The sequence below is a fragment of the Salvelinus namaycush genome, chromosome 3 (assembly GCF_016432855.1).
Source record: "Salvelinus namaycush isolate Seneca chromosome 3, SaNama_1.0, whole genome shotgun sequence".
In the NCBI taxonomy this organism is placed as follows: domain Eukaryota; kingdom Metazoa; phylum Chordata; class Actinopteri; order Salmoniformes; family Salmonidae; genus Salvelinus; species Salvelinus namaycush.
Window position 1 is genome coordinate 7,518,055 of NC_052309.1, and position 17,781 is coordinate 7,535,835.

The following is a 17,781-nucleotide window of genomic DNA, read 5'->3' on the forward strand; positions in this document are numbered from 1 at the left end:
CAGAGAAGAGAGTCAGCCCGAGAATTGAACCCTGTGGCACCCCCATAGAGACTGCCAGAGGTCCGGACATCAGGCCCTCCGATTTGACACACTGAACTCTGTCTGAGAAGTAGTTGGTGAACCAGGCGAGGCAGTCATTTGAGAAACCAAGGCTGTTGAGTCTGCCAATAAGAATGTGGTGATTGACAGAGTCGAAAGCCTTGGCCAGGTCAATGAAGATGGCTGCACAGTAATGTCTTTTATTGATGGCGGTTATGATATGGTTTAGGACCTTGAGCGTGGCTGAGGTGCACCCATGACCCGCTCGGAAAACCAGATTGCATTGCGGAGAAGGTAGAGTGGGATTCAAATGGTAGGTGATCTGTTAGTTAACTTGGCTTTCGAAGACTTTAGAAAGGCAGGGTAGGATAGATATAGGTCTGTAACAGTTTGGGTCTAGAGTGCTTCCCCCTTTGAAGAGGGGGATGACCTTTCCAATCTTTAGGGATCTCAGACGATACGAAAGAGAGGTTGAACAGGCTAGTAATAGGGGTTGCAACAATAGTGGCGGATAATTTTAGAAAGAGAGGGTCCAGATTGTCTAGCCCAGCTGATTTGTAGGGGTCCAGATTTTTCAGCTCTTTCAGAACATCAGTTATCTGGATTTGGGTGAAGGAGAAATGGGTGAGGATTGGGCAAGTTGCTGTGGGGGGTGCAGAGCATTTGACCGGGGTAGGGGTAGCCAGGTGGAAAGCATAGCCAGCCGTAGAAAAATACTTATTGAAATTCTCGATTATAGTAGATTTATCGGTGGTGACTGTGTTTCCTTGCCTCAGTGCAGTGGGCAGCTGGGAGGAGGTGCTCTTATTCTCCATGTGTCCCAGAACTTTTTGGAGTTTCTGCTACAGGATGCAAATTTGTTTGAAAAAGCTAGCCTTTGCTTTCCTAACTGCCTGTGTATATTGGTTCCTAACTTCCCTGAAAAGTTGCATATCGCGGGGGCTATTCGATGCTAATGCAGCACGCCACAGGATGTTTTTGTGCTGGTTAAGGGCAGTCAAGTCAAAAAAAATTGAATGGGGTATGCTTATTTAAGATGGTGAGGAAAGCACGTTTAAAGAATAACCAGGCATCCTCTACTGACGGAATGAGGTCAATATCGTTCCAGGATACCCAGGCCAGGTCGATTAGAAAGGCCTGCTCGCTAAAGTGTTTAAGGGAGCGTTTGACAGTGATGAGGGGTGGTTGTTTGACCGCGGACCCATTACGGACGCAGGCATGAGGCGGTGATCGCTGAGATCCTGGTTGAAGACAGCAGAGATATATTTAGAGGGCAGGTTGGTCAGGATGATATCTATGAGGGTGCCCGTGTTTACGGATTTAGGGTTGTACTTGGTAGGTTCCTTGATCATTTGAGATTGATGGCATCTATCTTAGATTGTAGGACGGCCGGGGTGTTAAGCATATCCCAGTTTAGGTCACCTAACAGCAGTGGCGTGCCGTGGGCCTGGGGCCTGGGCCTTCAGTGAGGTCCTACACAGTCCCACCCGAATTAATCCACCTCTTATTACCATCATTATGATGCCATGGCTCTAGACACTATACATTTAGACGTCGGCGTCGGGCGACCTCTCCTTACAATGTCTAACTTTTCTTGAAAAGTTCGTCTTGAGAATGGCGTTATAATTATATCCTCGACCAAATCGATATCTTCTCCTCCTTCCGCCATTGTGGATTGAAAAAACAGCTTAGTAGTACGCGAATTAATTCGTTTATCAAATTCAGTTTCCTAGTTCTGCATAGACCTGCCCATAGGACCTGCCTCTCAATATTGGTAATCCAATCAAAAGACGTGCACGCACTACGCCTGCTAGTTGGCTCCTGTGTAACACTGGAGCCAGCCAGCAGGCGTACAATAGCCAACTCTAAAGCTGATTGGTTGACACTAAATTTTCATTTCCATTCATTTTAAGCTACATGTAACGGTTGTCCTCCTCCTCTTCGTCCGAAGAGGAGGAGTAGGGATTGGACCAAAGCGCAGCGTTGTTATACGACATGATATTTATTAAACAAGACGAAAACTAAACACACTTGAGAATTTACAAAATAATAAACGAAGTCAACAGACCTGAACAAACGAACTTACATATACACGAAGAACGCATGAACAGGTACAGACTACACAAACGAACGAACAAACGAAACAGTCCCGTGTGGTGCACAGACACAGACACGGAAGACAACCACCCACAAACAAACAGTGTGAACAACCTACCTAAATATGGTTCTCAATCAGAGGAAACGTAAAACACCTGTCCCTGATTGAGAACCATATCAGGCTAAATGACAATGAACCTAAACATAGAAACACATAACATAGAATGCCCACCCCAACTCACGCCCTGACCAACTAAACACCTACAAAAACAAGAGAAAACAGGTCAGGAACGTGACACTACAAGCGCCCGCACTGTTGATTCTGAAGGCCTGAGGGCAGATTTTAGACCCCTGGCAACACATGATGGCTGAATATGATTGGATAAAAGATTTAACATAAAGACCAGTCCTCCAAATCTCAACCTGGGGCTGGAAGCAGTGCAACCAAGAGGAAAGCTATGAAATGAAGAGTATAACTCTTACTCTGGGGAATAATTTAATACATATTTGTGGGAAAATATATTTAAAAAAAAAAATTATATTCTGATGATGTTTAGGCCAGCAGAGAAGGCCTTGCTGGCCCTGCGGCCCACCACTGCCTAACAGTACAAACTCTGAAGATAAATGGGGGACAATAAATTCACATATGGTGTCCAGGACACAGTTGGGGGCTGAGGGGGGTCTATAACAAGCGGCAACAGTGAGAGACTTGTTTCTGGAAAGGTGGATTTTTAAAAGTAGAAACTCAAACTGTTTGGGCACATACCTGGATAGCATGACAGAACTCTGCAGGCTATCTCTGTAGATTGCAACTCCACCCCCTTTGGCAGTCCTATCTTGGCAGAAATTGTTGTAGTTGGGGATGGAAATTTCAGAATTCTTGGTGGCCTTCCTAAGCCAGGATTCAGACACAGCTAAGACATCAGGGTTGGCGGAGTGTGCTAGAGCAGTGAATAAAACAAACTTAGGGAGGAGGCTTCTGATGTTAACATGCATGAAACCAAGGCTTTTACGGTTACAGAAGTCAACAAATGATAGCGCCTGGGGAATAGGAGTGGAATTGGGGGCTACAGGGCCTGGGTTGACCTCTACATCACCAGAGGAACAGAGGAGGAGTAGGATAAGGGTACAGCTAAAGGCTATAAGAACTGGTCCTCTAGTGCGTTGGGGACAGAGAATATAAGGAGCACATTTATGGGCGTGGTAGAATAGATTCAGGGCATAATGTACAGACAATGGTATGGTAGGATGTGAGTACAGTGGAGGTAAACCTAGGCGTTGAGTGACGATGAGAGAGGTTTCGTCTCTGGAGACACCAGTTAAGCCAGGTGAGGTCTCTACATGTGTGTGGGGTGGGACATAAGAGCTATCTAAGGCATTTTGAGCGGGACTGAAGGCTCTACAGTGAAATAAAACAATAATAATTAGCCAAGACAGCAGTAGACAAGGCATATTGACATTAGAGAAAGGCATAAAGCAAACACAGGTGTTGATCAGGAGAGCTAAGACATCAACGGGTAAATGGCAATGAATGGGCAGAGCAGGTCAGTTAGGTACATACAGGACCTGAGTTTGAGACTGGGGCCGACAGGTAAACAAAATGAGGTTCCATGTTATTGAAACAGTCCATGTGGCATCAGCTGTGTAGCCGAGTGATCTTAGGGTCAAAGGAGCAACGATAGGTGAGTCAGGGTGCTGTTTGGTAGTCACTACTACACTTGGCGAGCAGGGGACACAGCGTTCAGAAAAGCTAGCGGGCCGGGGCTAGTAGATAGTTCTTCGGCGACATCGTAACAGAATAGTCTGTAGAGACCACATCGGGCGATCACGTCGGCAGTCCAGTTGTGATGGATCGGCGGGGCTCCGTGTCGACAATAAAGGGTCCAGGCTAATTGGCAAAGGTGGTGTTGTAGCCCTAGAATTAGCTGGTATATGGGCCTAGCTCGAGGCTATCACAAGGCTAGTATGTGCTTGCTTCAGGACAGAGGTGTTAGCTAACAGTAGCCACTCGTTTGCAGCTAGCTAGCTGGGATGATCCGGTGTAATGATCGAGAGCGGCAGGAATCCGGTGATTGGTAGAGAGATGCAGTCCAATATGCTCTGGGTTGATATTGCGCTGAGCAGACAGGCAGGTGTTTTCCGAGCTAAGGCTGGCTGGCTGGTGACCGAGAAAAAGGTGAAGATCGCTAGCCGTGGCTAACAAAGACTAGTAGCTAGTTAGCTGGCTAGCTCCTGATGGAAGTTCCAGTTATAAGGAATAAAAATAGCAGATCCGTACCACATTGGGTGAGGTGGGTTGCAGGAAAGTATATTTAGTTCGTAGATAGAAAGTGAGATTAAGATATATACGAAGAAGACCAGCTATTTACCCGGGATAAGACCAGGACAAACACACACGTCCTACTGCTACGCCATCTTGGATTAGATGATCAATCTTGGATTAGATCACTGAAGGCTAACTTCTTAAACCTGGGGTCAAGTGCAGCGGTTTCTGATAGCACGTGACTATATTCCATTCTGTGGAACTTTCTGTCCATTGATGAACATTGGGTGTCCATCAACTCTGTCACATGTCCTGTGGTTACATTTGCTTCTCTCTGGCGGCTGGCTGTGATTCGCTGCAGACCCTTACACAGAAGCATAAGTTTTGATGCTGTCACATAGCTGAAAAGAGAGAACAGTAACTTATTTGTTCAGGTTCATGTTTTGTCTACTGGTACTACATTCTCATCTACTGCTCATATACACATACAGTTGAAGTCGGAAGTTTACATACACTTAGGTTGGAGTCATTAAAACTAGTTTTTCAACCACTCCACAAATGTCTTGTTAACAAACTATAGTTTTGGCAAGTCGGTTAGGATATCTACTTTGTGCATGACTCAAGTCATTTTTCCAACAATTGTTTACAGACAGATTATTTCACTTATAATTCACTGTAACACAATTCCAGTTGGTCAGAACTTTACATACACAAAGTTGACTGTGCCTTTAAACAGCTTGGAAAGATACAGAAAATTATGTCATGGCTTTAGAAGCTTTTGACAGGCTAATTTACATAATTTGAGTCAATTGGAGGTGTACCTGTGGATGTATTTCAAGGCCTACCTTCAAACTCAGTGCCTCTTTGCTTGACATCATCGGAAAATCAAAAGAAATCCGCCAAGACCTCAGAAGTTTTTTTTGTAGACCTCCACAAGTCTGGTTCATCCTTCGGAGCAATTTCCAAACGCCTGAAGGTACCACTTTCATCTGTACAAACAATAGTATGCAAGTATTAACACCATGGGACCATGCAGCCTCATACTGCTCAGGAAGGAGAATCGTTCTGTCTCCTTGAGATGAACATATTTTGGCGCGAAAAGTGCAAATCTATCCCAGAACAACAGCAAAGGACCTTGTGAAGATGCTGGAGGAAACAGGTACAAAAGTATCTATATCCACAGTAAAACGAGTCCTATATCGACATAACCTGAAAGGCCGCTCAGCAAGAAAGAAGCCACTGCTCCAAAACCGCCATAAAAAAGCCCGACTACGGTTTGCAACTGCACATGGGGACAAACATCGTACTTTTTGGAGAAATGTCCTCTGGTCTGATGAAACAAAAATAGAACTGTTTGGCTATAATGACCATCGTTATGTTTGGAGGAAAAAGGGGGAGACTTGCAAGCCGAAGAACACCATCCCAACCGTGAAGCACGGGGGAGGCAGCATCATGTTGTGGGGGTGCTTTGCTGCAGGAGGGACTGGTGCACTTCACAAAATAGATGGCATCATGAGCACTATGCTTCATTTTCCAGCTGTTGTTTTCACAGCTGTCCTTCCTCTCTCTCCTCGGCTGCTAAGTGTGTGACTGTGAGTGAATTGGCTCGGCCCTCCCTCACGGGAACAACAGGTGAGGCTGTTAGTCTAAGCAGACAGTCAGAACGAATGTGTGTGCGCTTGAGCATTTAGGCATATGTTATTTTATTTATTTTTTCGTTCTTTGAATTAGTTAATTATATTCATTTAAATCTTTTGATTATTCATATCTTAATTTTTTTTATATATATAAATAGATTAAGCTCTTCTGATATGCGAGCCGGCTCCCAATGTTCACCAACAAGAGTCATATCATTCATTTATAATTCCAAAAATGGACGCAACTCCTGATTGCCCCTTTAAACTTCTTAAATGTAACTACATCATGTAATCTAAAATGTCATCTACGTAATCCCCGAAAGTATTAAATAATGATAATAATATTTATCATGAGAGGACCATAAACAATAACTAGTAAAGCTGCATACTCCAAGAAAGGTTAAAAGGCGTTAAATTACTTTTATACTTTCTATGTATAGTATAATCAAATTATAAAACCACTATCTATAAGATTTCACCTTCCTTTTTAATGTAAAATACATAATTGTATGTTTAGTGTTAGAGATGTTAAATCGGGTTCAAATCCGGGCTCTGGCTGGGCCACTCAACGACATTCAGAGACTTGTCCCGAAGTCACTCCTGCATTGTCTTGGCTGTGTGCTTAAGGTTGTTGTCCTGTTGGAAGGTGAACCTTCGCCCCAGTCTGTGGTCCTGAGTGCTCTGGAGCAGGTTTTCATCAAGGATCTCTCTGTACTTTGCTCCGTTCATCTTTCCCTCGATCCTGACTAGTCTCCCAGTCCCTGCCACTGAAAAACATCCCCACAGCATGATGCTGCCACCACCATGCTTCACCGTAGGGATGGTGCCAGGTTTCCTCCAGACGTGATGCTTGGCATTCAGGTCAAAGGGTTCAATCTTGGTTTCATCAGACCAGATAATCTTGTTTCTCATGGTCTGAGAGTCTTTAGGTGCCTTTTGGAAAACTCCAAGCAGGCTGTCATGTGACTTAGACTGAGGAGTGGCTTCCGTCTTGCCACTCTACCTGAAAGGCCTGATTGGTGGAGTGCTGCAGAGATGGTTGTCCTTCTGGAAGATTCTCCCATCTCCACAGAGGAACTTTGGAGCTCCTTCAGAGTGACCATCGGGTTCCTGGTCACCTCCCTAACCAAGGTCCTTCTCCCCCGATTACTCAGTTTGGCCGGCGGCCAGCTCTAAAAAGAGTCTTGGTGTTTTGTAACTTCCATTTAAGAATGATGGAGGCCACTGTGTTCTTGGGGACCTTCAATGCTGCAGAATTGTTTTGGTGTCCTTCCCCAGATCTGTGCCTCGACACAATCCTGGCTCGGAGCTCTACGGACAATTCCTTTAACCTCATGGCTTGGTTTTTGCTCTGACATGCACTATCAACTGTGTGACCTTATATAGACAGGTGTGTGCCTTTCCAAATTATGTCCAATTAATTGAATGTTCCACAGGTGGACTCCAATCAAGTTGTAGAAACATCTCAAGGATGATCAATGGAAACAGGATGTGCCTGAGCTCCAAGGGGTCTGAATACTTTCCAAAGGTACTGTATATATACTGTATATATTTTTTTAAAGCACTAATCACTCAGCACTACCCAGCACAGACCCAATCTTTGCACTTGAGGTGAGAGAACATTTGAATTTTGATCAACAGAGCCTCCTTCCAAACTAATGTCAGGTGTTATTTAATACCATGGTAGAACAGATACGTTTGGGACAACAGAAGGAAGAAACTGGTATCTGAGGTAAGACACACCAAGATCCTCAGGGTGGAGCCACTGGGAAATCCTTGTCTGTTTCCTTGTGTAACAAAGTATAGACCAGCGGTATTCAAATCCTACTGTGGAGGTCCGGAGTACTGTTGTTCTACCTGATAATGAATTGCACCCACCTGGTGTCGCAGGCCTAAATCAGAGAGACATAGGAAGAGGGAGCCCCAACTCGGCAGTTTCGTTGTTTCGCCCAACAACCAAGGAGTTTTTTTATGGAGGTCAATGAGAGAGTGTTGCATTTGGTACCCCGAAAATGTATTATTGTTACTAGTGTACTGATATAGTAGGACACGTGACATCCCGGCAACTTGTAAGTAAAAAAAAACAACTCCATATCGGTGTTGTCCCGAGATGGCTATGCATATTTATGGCATAAGGCTAGTAGCATAGCATCTCTTTCCGTTGATTACAGGCGGTTGACGTCAACAACCTTCATTGAATATTTACAAAAAAAGATCACAATAATGAGATGTATCCACCAATCCAAAGAAAGGATAGGCGAAAGCTAGACAGCGCGCCTTGCCGCTTTGTGGACAACGACTCCCATTGTTAGGACGGAGAGACATGTAGCTGGTCAGTATATCCATCATCTTTGACTAAATCAATCCCTGATTAGCGGGGAAGAAGGGAAAAAAGCTGTGCAATTGGTTTTAAGGGTTCAGATTTGATTTTGCGAGGTATAGACTGTCACGAATAGCATACAATCATTATCATGGCACATGTTTTACAATGTACTAGTGAGCATATCTTATTATGTGAATTAGAAAAAAGACCAGAGTTGATGACTGAGTTTCAATTTGATGACCGAGATATTTCTTTAAGCAGGAAACATCATCAGCATTTCCCATCAGCACCACCACTTTCATGTCTATAGACAAAGTTCTTTTCTAGGAAATTGTGCAATGGACTGACTCAATCCAGTCCCACTGTAGAGTTGCCATATGACTCAGACAGAAAGTGAAACTGTGTGGTCACAAGGTCTAAGTCATCAAATGGTTAGACTCATAATGCGTATCAAACAGTATCAAATACCTGGAGTACAGTAAACAACTGTGTTAGTATGAGCGATACTTAAACTGTGGCTGGAATCACTAATTTTCCTTCTGGGGTTTCATGGAAAGCATGGAAGGGAACTGTTTTTTCAATAAAATCCCCCAAAGTTGGACATCTCTGTATAAACATGTTATTATCTCTGTATTACACTTAGTAACGGTACAAGATATACAGTAAGTAAATGCAATGACGAACCATGACCATAGGACCTAGGCCTTCAGAGGGACCAAAAATCTTCCAATAAGTTGTATGAAACGAAAAAATCTAGTAAATAACACAAAACAGAGCATCACTTAAAGCTGCAATATGTACATTTTTGGGAGACCTGACCAAATTCACATAGAAATATGCATTATAGATCTGTCTTTCGCATTGAAAGCAAGTCTAAGAAGCTGTAGATCTGTTCTATATGAGCTATTTCTATGCTTCCCCATTCTGAAGTTTTGTTTTTGAGTCTTTTACTTTTGGTTTTGTACACCAGCTTCTCACAGCTGAAAATACAATATTTTTGGTTATGGAAAATATATTTCACAGCTGTTTAGATTGTACAATGATTATCTACACAATGAGCACTTGTTTTGTCACATAAACTGAAATTAGGCGAACTATTAGTATTTTTGCAACCAGGAAATGGTGGAGCGATTTCGGCATAGTGCATATTTAATGCACCTGACATAATAATTTCTGTAGATGGACCATTCTAGTTCTGTGAAGGAGAAGCAATGCTTTTTGATGACATTATGAGAAGGCCTAGACAAAGACGTTTATAACTAACCCAAGATAGACCACAGCCTGTCTTTCCAATGGGAGCAAATTAATCATAATGGGCAGAACAAGCAAGGAGGTGGGCAGTGCCAAGAGCGAGCTAGTGAGATCCTATTGGCACATTATAGCATATATTTACATATTTCCATTAGGGAACGCCTACTCTGTGAAGTACTCAATTCACCCTTGCACTCCTAAACAACGCCATTTAAAAAAAAATCGTTGGCAAATGTTAGTCTAAAAAATGCAATCCACTCTATTTTTTACAGATTATAGTTTTGGAAACAGAAAACTGTATGGAGATCAACTTTTTAATCGATGAGAAAATTAGCAATGTCGGCGAAAATCCATCTCGCTCCATCTTCTCCCACTGCCGGCAACTGGGCTTCCTCTCATTAACATATTTGGTAGTGAGTGGAAATGCCAACCGGATGCATCACATTTAGTTAACAGAAAATGTAGCACAATTAAACTTTTCGTTGACAGAGTCAATGTGTATGTCTGTCCATGAGTCTTTTGTGTTCTCAGTCCTTTCCTGGCAGAGTTTACAGTTTCAGTGAGGAGTCTCTTTCTCTGTTGCCTCCTGGTACAGGTCACTGACAGTCACAAACAGTCTATCACCAGGACCAGTTGGAGCTGCCGAAAGGGGTCCAGGCAGGTCAGAGGTCACACCTCTGTTGAGCCCAGGAGGGTGTTAGAGCTTGATGGTCCTGGGCCTCCCTGTGAACAGAACGTAAAGGCGGGTTATAGTTTACATAATGTTGCATGAGATGTCCTATTCATGTTATTGCTTAGAAAGTAGTAATTTTGTAACACTTTTAGTGTCTAAGGTTGGGACTTTCCTTTCCTCTTTCTCGCTCTTTGGTTTTTAACACGCTGACTTCTCAAAATGCTATTGCAGTAATACTGTAAGTATAAACCAATAGGAGGCTGCTGAGGGGAAGAATGGCTCATAATAATGGTAATCATGTATTTGATACCATACTATTCCATTCCAGCCATTACCACAAGTGTTAGTGTTACCCTGCCATAAATAACCCTTACCGTAACCCTTTTTTTTTTTTTTGAACTTAAACGTGGTGTCGTCAGAGTTGGGACGTCCCAAGGATCCCCTTTTGACTGTTCCTTACCACAATCCCGTCCTCCCCAATTAAGGTGCCACCAACTTCCTGTGTTGTAAACTTGATAGAGATCTAGACTGATAGGGGACTTTTCTAAAAATAAGGAATGACTAGCTCTATATCAGGCTGCCGGGACTTTTAAAGCTGGCCTTAATACTCATCTCTATCGGCTGGACTACCCTTCCTACTAGAATTTGATTGTTGCTTTCATGATATGGTTAGATATATTTGTTTCATTTAAAAAAAAAAAAATTGTTCTATTTTATTTCATGTACTTTGAGATTTTTCTTGTTTAAATGAAAAGTGCTTTACCAATGTATTAAATTATTGTTGTTATTATTAGTAGTAGTAGTAGTAAACCATCCACATGATTTACAACATGTGAAACCCCCCCCCAACACAAAAACAAACTGTGGGGGTGTTTCCACACGTGGCAGTTCAGACAGGTTTAGAAAGCACACACTCATGTTCTCACATGCTAAGTCATTAGGGACTCTAAGTCATTGTCACAAGATTCAGATTCTTTTTTTTCCCAGTCTCACACTAACTCTGTACGCGATCATTCTGGCTTCAACATTAGTTACAACTTTAGATGTTAAAGTACATACTTCCTCTCTAGGCTGTCTATCTCAGGCAACATGAAACAGTGGAAACTCCTTGTAACAAACTTGAGATAAAAAATGTGTGCAAATCAATTAAGAACTGTAGAAAAGTTAAGTGTATGGTACCTTTCTTTCTGCGATACCCGAAGATGGTAGCTGCAATGATCATAGCCACCGTCAATGTCGTGCCCAATACAATAGAAAGGGTGTTAGGTTTACTCTCAATCACAGGTATTTCATCTGTGAGTAAAAAAGATAGGGAGAGTGAAACCATTTTATTTTTCATCATAAACTGTATATAATACTGCCTATGTTCTTAGTAAAAATTTCTAAACATAAAAAAACATTTAGGAAAGAGAACAATATTACACCAGATAAAAAGGGTTTAAGAGAATTTCCAGAAATTGGTCAAACTAAAAACAGCGCCACTACCAAGCAATAAAACAATGATTGGTAGAAGTTCTGACAAAAATTGGGTCTTCATGAAAAGATTTATACACTATCTGCTAGCCATCTTCAAAGCCCATGTTTTTTTCCCCACATTGACATATGACGCCTACAATGTGATTAATTGAATGGAAGGGAAAACATCACCCCGACACCTACGCTTTACAGCACTATGCTCGTTGAGGAAAGCACCCGTTTTAAAGCATCTTATCAACAACACATCTATGCACTCCAACCCCCACTTTCCATTCAGAGGTTAAATAGACCTTGTTGTGCTTTCACTATAGTGCTTTCACACTATAATGTCACATGGTATTGCTTATAAATGTGTTATGTATGAGTTATGAATGTGTTATGAAGTCCTTATGTAGATGCCCTTCAAATAGTGTAACCAAACAGGGAAATTCACCCACTTCATACCTGGGATGTCAAACCTGGCTGATGGACCCTTTGGAGCTTCACCTTTCTCCACAAAGGCACATGTATAGTTGTTTTTCTCTGAGTATTTGACCGTTATCTTGCTGGTGACATGGAAAAGCTGGTCTGGAGTTTTCACAACGGTGTCGTTGGATTTGATGTTCCTGAGACTCTTGTCTCTCCAGTTGATTGTGGCAAGAGGATAGCCCTCAGACTCACAGGCCAGCTCCACCTCATCTCCCCCACGTCTCTGCATGCTTTTAATGATAGTCTTATAGGTAGCTAAAGGACACATGAAAGTTGAATGATAAAACATTCAACTCTATTACAATGCAGTACTTATAATGTGGTTAAACTACATATGTAACAACATGTGAATACAGTGTAATTACAGTGTCGTATAAGAAAAACAAAGTAAAATGTTACCACATTTTTTTCAGACAAGTTCATTACCTAATATTGATTGACTGCTTATAAAAACTACAGTACTGTGCTATTGCAATGAAAGAGCTTTAACTCACCTTTGACAGTCAAAGTGGTCTGTTTATAATCAGCTCCCCCCATTTCCACAAGACATCGGTACACCCCAGAGTCGTTGATCCTCAGCCTGGACACATGTAGCTTGGCCCAGCCATTGGTCAGCTCCTCCGACACCAACCGTGCCCTGCCGCGGTACTGGAGATTCTGAGAAGTGAGGTCCTCCTGTCCGTTATCCAGCTTGTACACCTCTACATCTGGAAGAGGCTGGACCCGTTGCCATATCACTGACAGGTTCGGGTCCCAGCCCCCAGGTTGGAACCTGCAGCCCATGGTGACATCACCGTTGAATTCCGCCACATGTGAGAGACTGTCCACCTCCACTGTGAACAAGGCTGTGGGGGGGTGGGGTCAGAGATAGATTAGCAACATTGACAATATCATCCATATTGAGATCAGATATCCAACAGTCAGTCAGAAGTCACAATAACCAGGCTAAAGTGTGCTCTAAACAATGGACAAAAAAATATGAAGGTGGCTTTTGAGTCTATTGTATTATCGTGAATGTACTTTTAAAAGTCAATGACATACCTGCAAGAGTTGGCCATAAGACTACATGTAAAACCAAGACAAAAGCCTTCTCCATTTGACCTAGAGAAGGAATGACATGTTTGAAATTTTGCAACCAATAGCTTTTGTAAGTGGAGTCCTGAGTTAAATAAAAAATGAGTCAGTCCTTTGAAATAGAACATAAATTGGCACACTAGAACTACTGTATAAGTCTGGTCTGAACTGGTTCTCGGGTGCTTCAGCAACTGATGCAATGGAGAAAAGGCATGAAAGAATATGTATTAATTTGTTGCTGTGTAGTCTAACTTTATCTCCTGATTAGACCAGACTGGTATGAGTCAGCAGCATTGGCAGAAATAGAGCATTTTACTTTCCTATAGGGCAGCAGGTAGTCTAACGGTTAAGAGCGTTGGGCCAGTAACTGAAAGGTCGCTAGTTCGAATCCCTGAGGCCGACTAGATGAAAAATGTGTTAATGTGCCCTTGAACAAAGCAGTTGCTCTGGATAAGAGTGTCTGGTTAATGACAAAAATATATATTTAAATAATACCACTACTGATCATGGGTACCATTCTGCATCATGTATGTACAGGCTCTCTCTGGTTAAGAACAGGGGGTGTAAATATATGGAGTCAATAACACCAGGTTCAGTGCAGCTCTGATTTCATAGATTCCACTTTCAATCAATAAGAATAATACATCCAAATCATGGAAATCAATCCCCCATCTGAGGGTTTTATCGCCGCAGCATAGTAAACCATGGTACATGCATTTGTGTATAACAGAGTGTATACTGAAACATAACAAGAGCTTTTCTGCTACAGTGAATAGGTTATTCATTTAGTTATTTAACCCAAGTAGTGGATTGGGGAAAGCCTTGCTCAGCAAAAGTCAACTCAAAATGTCCTGGCAGAGACAAATATATTATAGGATAAAAAATAAAAATAAAATCCTTAAAGTAAATTCAACATAACAATATTAGTCTCCACAATATATCATCAAGTTTAAGTTTCTGATAAGCAAATAAAAGCTTTAAAATCATAGAAATGGATTAAAACAAAGCAATAAAACATTGGCACATAAACTAATTGAAGTTAAAGCACGCACTAAATGTAGTGTGTATTGTTCTACTACCTTTGCTGAAGTCTTGCTTGTTCTTTCAGAGTTCCTCTCACATCACATCAGTCATATATTCTGTTTTTTAGTATGCAACTTCCTCTCGATCCTCTCCCTCTACTGTAATTATCGACATCCTCCGGTCAAAGCCGAGTAGTTTCCTGATAGTGACTATGCGATATTTGCTCATTTACTTATCTGGGAACAAAGAGGTGAATAACCTAGTATAACAACATTTGCCATGGCAAAATTATCACTAAAAACATAAACACTATTATCATTTAGGGCCAGGAGAATTCCTGATTAAAAAAAAGGAGATTGGGATTGAGTACGGTTGTGGAACCTGGATAAATGATCTCTCTCTATACAGAGCTCTTCATTTTTTGTTGTTAATTTTTGTCGTAAATAGTCCTGGCCATAATGATAACTTTAATCAGAGTCATTTATGGTTAAAATCCTCCTTTCATTTTGCAATATAGTTGTAGGGTTTTTGTAATATCGAATGTTGGCTAATGGAGGAAATCATCGAAACCCTCCCAAGATTACACACTTTTTACTGTCAGGGTAGGAAAAATTGTTTAACCCCTTATTTACTCAACAAGGAAGGACTCGGAAGTTACGGTAAAGAGGAGGAGTCTATGAGTCTATTATGATAGTCTCAGGCAATGAGCCAAAATACCCACTACAGCAAAGGAACACCCCAGCTCAGACTACTTCCTTTTTTATTTCCATACTTTATTTATTAAAGGCCCAGTGCAGTCAAAAACGTTATTTGCTATGTTTTATATATCGGTTGGAATAATACAGTGAAATTGTGAAAATGATGATAATGCCCTTTTAATGTAAGAGCCGTTTGAAACGATTCTTGAAATGTCAGCCTGTTTTGGCTTGCCTGGACAAATTAGTGAACAGATCAGTAAGAAAGAAAGTTCTAAACATCTGAAAACATGAGTTTTCCCCTCCCAGCTCAGACCACTTCGAGAAAGTCCTAGCAAAAATCTTGCTTGAGAGATTGTTTATTATTTTACTAAGCAAGACAGTTATGAACAAATTCTTATTTTCAATGACGGCCGAGGAACAGTGCCTGTGACAGATTTGTACCTTGTCAGCTCAGGGATTTGAACTTGCAACCTTTCGGGTAATAGGCCAATGCTCTAACCACTAGGCTACCCTGCCGCCCACTTGCTAATGAGCTATTTTTTTAAATATTTTTACCATTTTAATTGAAAACAATCACAGTATGGTACTTACTTAACTGTTACCCAAAAATGATTTGACATTGAGATAAAAATGTTTGCATTGGACCCGACCAAATTCACATAGAAATAACTGTTATAGATCTGTCATTCTCATTGAAAGCAAGTCTAAGAAGCGGTAGATCTGTTCTATGTGTGCTATTTCTATGTTTACTGTTCCTAAATTTCGGTTTTGCATAGGAGTTTGTGTTCACACATGCACAAGTGATTTATTTGGATAAAAATGCTTTATCTGCCTACTCAATAAAAACATTTTTTTTTAATGGGAAAAAATGTATGTTTCTGAACTATACATCATGCTGCCTTGTTGACAACATGACCGAGTGGCGCAAATTACTGTTCGATTGGAGAAGAGCGTTCCTCACTCACCGCTTTAGCCTGTTCATGTCACGGGCCATAACCTATGCACCGCGGTCCAGTTTAATCGAATTTCCTCCGTGGCCAAAATCCGTCCAATGAGACAGTCTCCCGCGAGCTGTGGATGTGGCACGCATGTTTCGGGGACATTCAGTGTTGAAGTGTTCTCGATTTTCCAGCCAAATTTCCAGTCAAATTGCTACTTTTGATAAATTCCCTCAGAGGTGATTTAAAGTAAACTGCATTATGTCGACGTTTCTTATGGATAACCGTATAAAGCGAAGGGTTTTACTCATGCTCAGTTTTAGGGTCTGGAGCGCAGCGCTAGTGGAAATTTGAAATGGTCTTTATGGAACTCCGACTCAAGTAAAAGTGAAAGTCACCCAGTAAAATATTACTTGAGTAAAAGTCTAACAGTATTTGGTTTTAAATCTGGTTACGTATCAAAAGTAAATGTAATTGCTCAAATATACTTAAGTATCAAAAGTAAAAGCCAGGGGCACGCTCCAACACTCCAACATAATTTACAAACGAAGCATATGTTTAGTGAGTCTGCCAGATCAGAGGCAGTAGGGATGACCAGGGATGTTTTCTTGATAAGTGTGTCAATTATACAATTTCCCTGTCCTGCTAAGCATTCAAAATGTAACGAGTTCTTTTGGGTATCGGGGAAAATGTAGGGAGTAAAAAGTACATAATTATTTAATGAATATCGTGAAGAAAAAGTTAAAGTTGTCAAAAATCTAAGTAGTAGAGTAAAGATACACCAAAAAACGACTTTTCAAGTATTCTACATAAGTACTTTACACAATTGGAAATGTCTCTATTCCGTTGGAACGTGTGTGAATGTAATGTTTACTGTAAATTTGTATTGTTTATTTCAATTTTGTTTATTATGTATTTCGCTTGCTTCAGCAAAGTTGACATGTTTCCCATGCCAATAAAGCCCTTTGAATTGATTTGAATTGAGAAGCCCGAGATTGAACTTCACTCAACTTTGTGGAGCAGTAGACACCAACCAAGAAGGAGTGCAAAGGCGAATTGAGTTATTGCACACGCGCACTTCACAGAATAGGCACTTCACGGAATAGGCGTTCCCTAACGGAAATATGCAAATAAATACTAGAACGCGCCAGTAGGATCTCGCTAGCTCGTGCTTGGCTCTGCCCACCTCCTTGCTTGTTCGGCAGACTATGACTAATTTGCTCCAATTTGAAACGACGAGCTCAAATCAAATCAAATTTTATTTGTCACATACACTGGTTAGCAGATGTTAATGCGAGTGTAGCGAAATGCTTGTGCTTCTAGTTCCGACAATGCAGTAATAACCAACGAGTAATCTAACCTAACAATTCCACAACTACTACCTTATACACACAAGTGAAAGAATATGTACATAAAGATACATGAATGAGTGATGGTACAGAACGGCATAGGCAAGATGCAGTAGATGGTATAGAGTACAGTATATACATATGAGATGAGTAATGTAGGGTATATAAACATAAAGTGGCATAGTTTAAAGTGGCTAGTGATACATATATTACATAAAGATGGCAAGATGCAGTAGATGATAGAGTACAGTATATACATATGAGATGAGTAATGTAGGATATGTAAACATTATATTAAGTGGCATTGTTTAAAGTGGCTAGTGATACATTTTTACATAAATTTCCATAAATTCCCATTATTAAAGTGGCTGGAGTTGAATCAGTATGTTGGCAGCGGCCACTAAATGTTAGTGGTGGCTGTTTAACAGTCTGATGGCCTTGAGATAGAAGCTGTTTTTCAGTCTCTCGGTCC

The 17,781-nt window shown here is 41.3% G+C and overlaps 1 protein-coding gene across 1 annotated transcript; it reads right to left on the minus strand.

Annotated features, from left to right (window-relative positions):
• Positions 1-9,421: 9,421 nt before the first annotated feature.
• Positions 9,422-14,451, minus strand: LOC120044195 (programmed cell death 1 ligand 1-like). Its single transcript, XM_038988789.1, has 6 exons — positions 14,381-14,451; positions 13,269-13,328; positions 12,722-13,072; positions 12,204-12,482; positions 11,463-11,576; positions 9,422-10,333 (listed from the first exon to the last, which is right to left on the minus strand). The coding sequence occupies exons 2-6, from the start codon at positions 13,321-13,323 to the stop codon at positions 10,308-10,310; spliced, it is 825 nt and encodes a 274-aa protein (XP_038844717.1). The 5' UTR covers positions 13,324-13,328; positions 14,381-14,451; the 3' UTR covers positions 9,422-10,307.
• Positions 14,452-17,781: the final 3,330 nt, after the last annotated feature.

Coding starts and splice junctions, on each gene's coding strand:
- LOC120044195 (XM_038988789.1), bottom strand. CDS start 13,323: ATGGAGAAGGCTTTTGTCTTGGTTTTACATGTAGTCTTATGGCCAACT. Junction 11,577..12,203: donor AGCCAGGTTTGACATCCCAG/GTATGAAGTGGG, acceptor TTTTACTCACAG/ATGAAATACCTGTGATTGAG. Junction 10,334..11,462: donor CGGGTATCGCAGAAAGAAAG/GTACCATACACT, acceptor TTCTGTTCACAG/GGAGGCCCAGGACCATCAAG.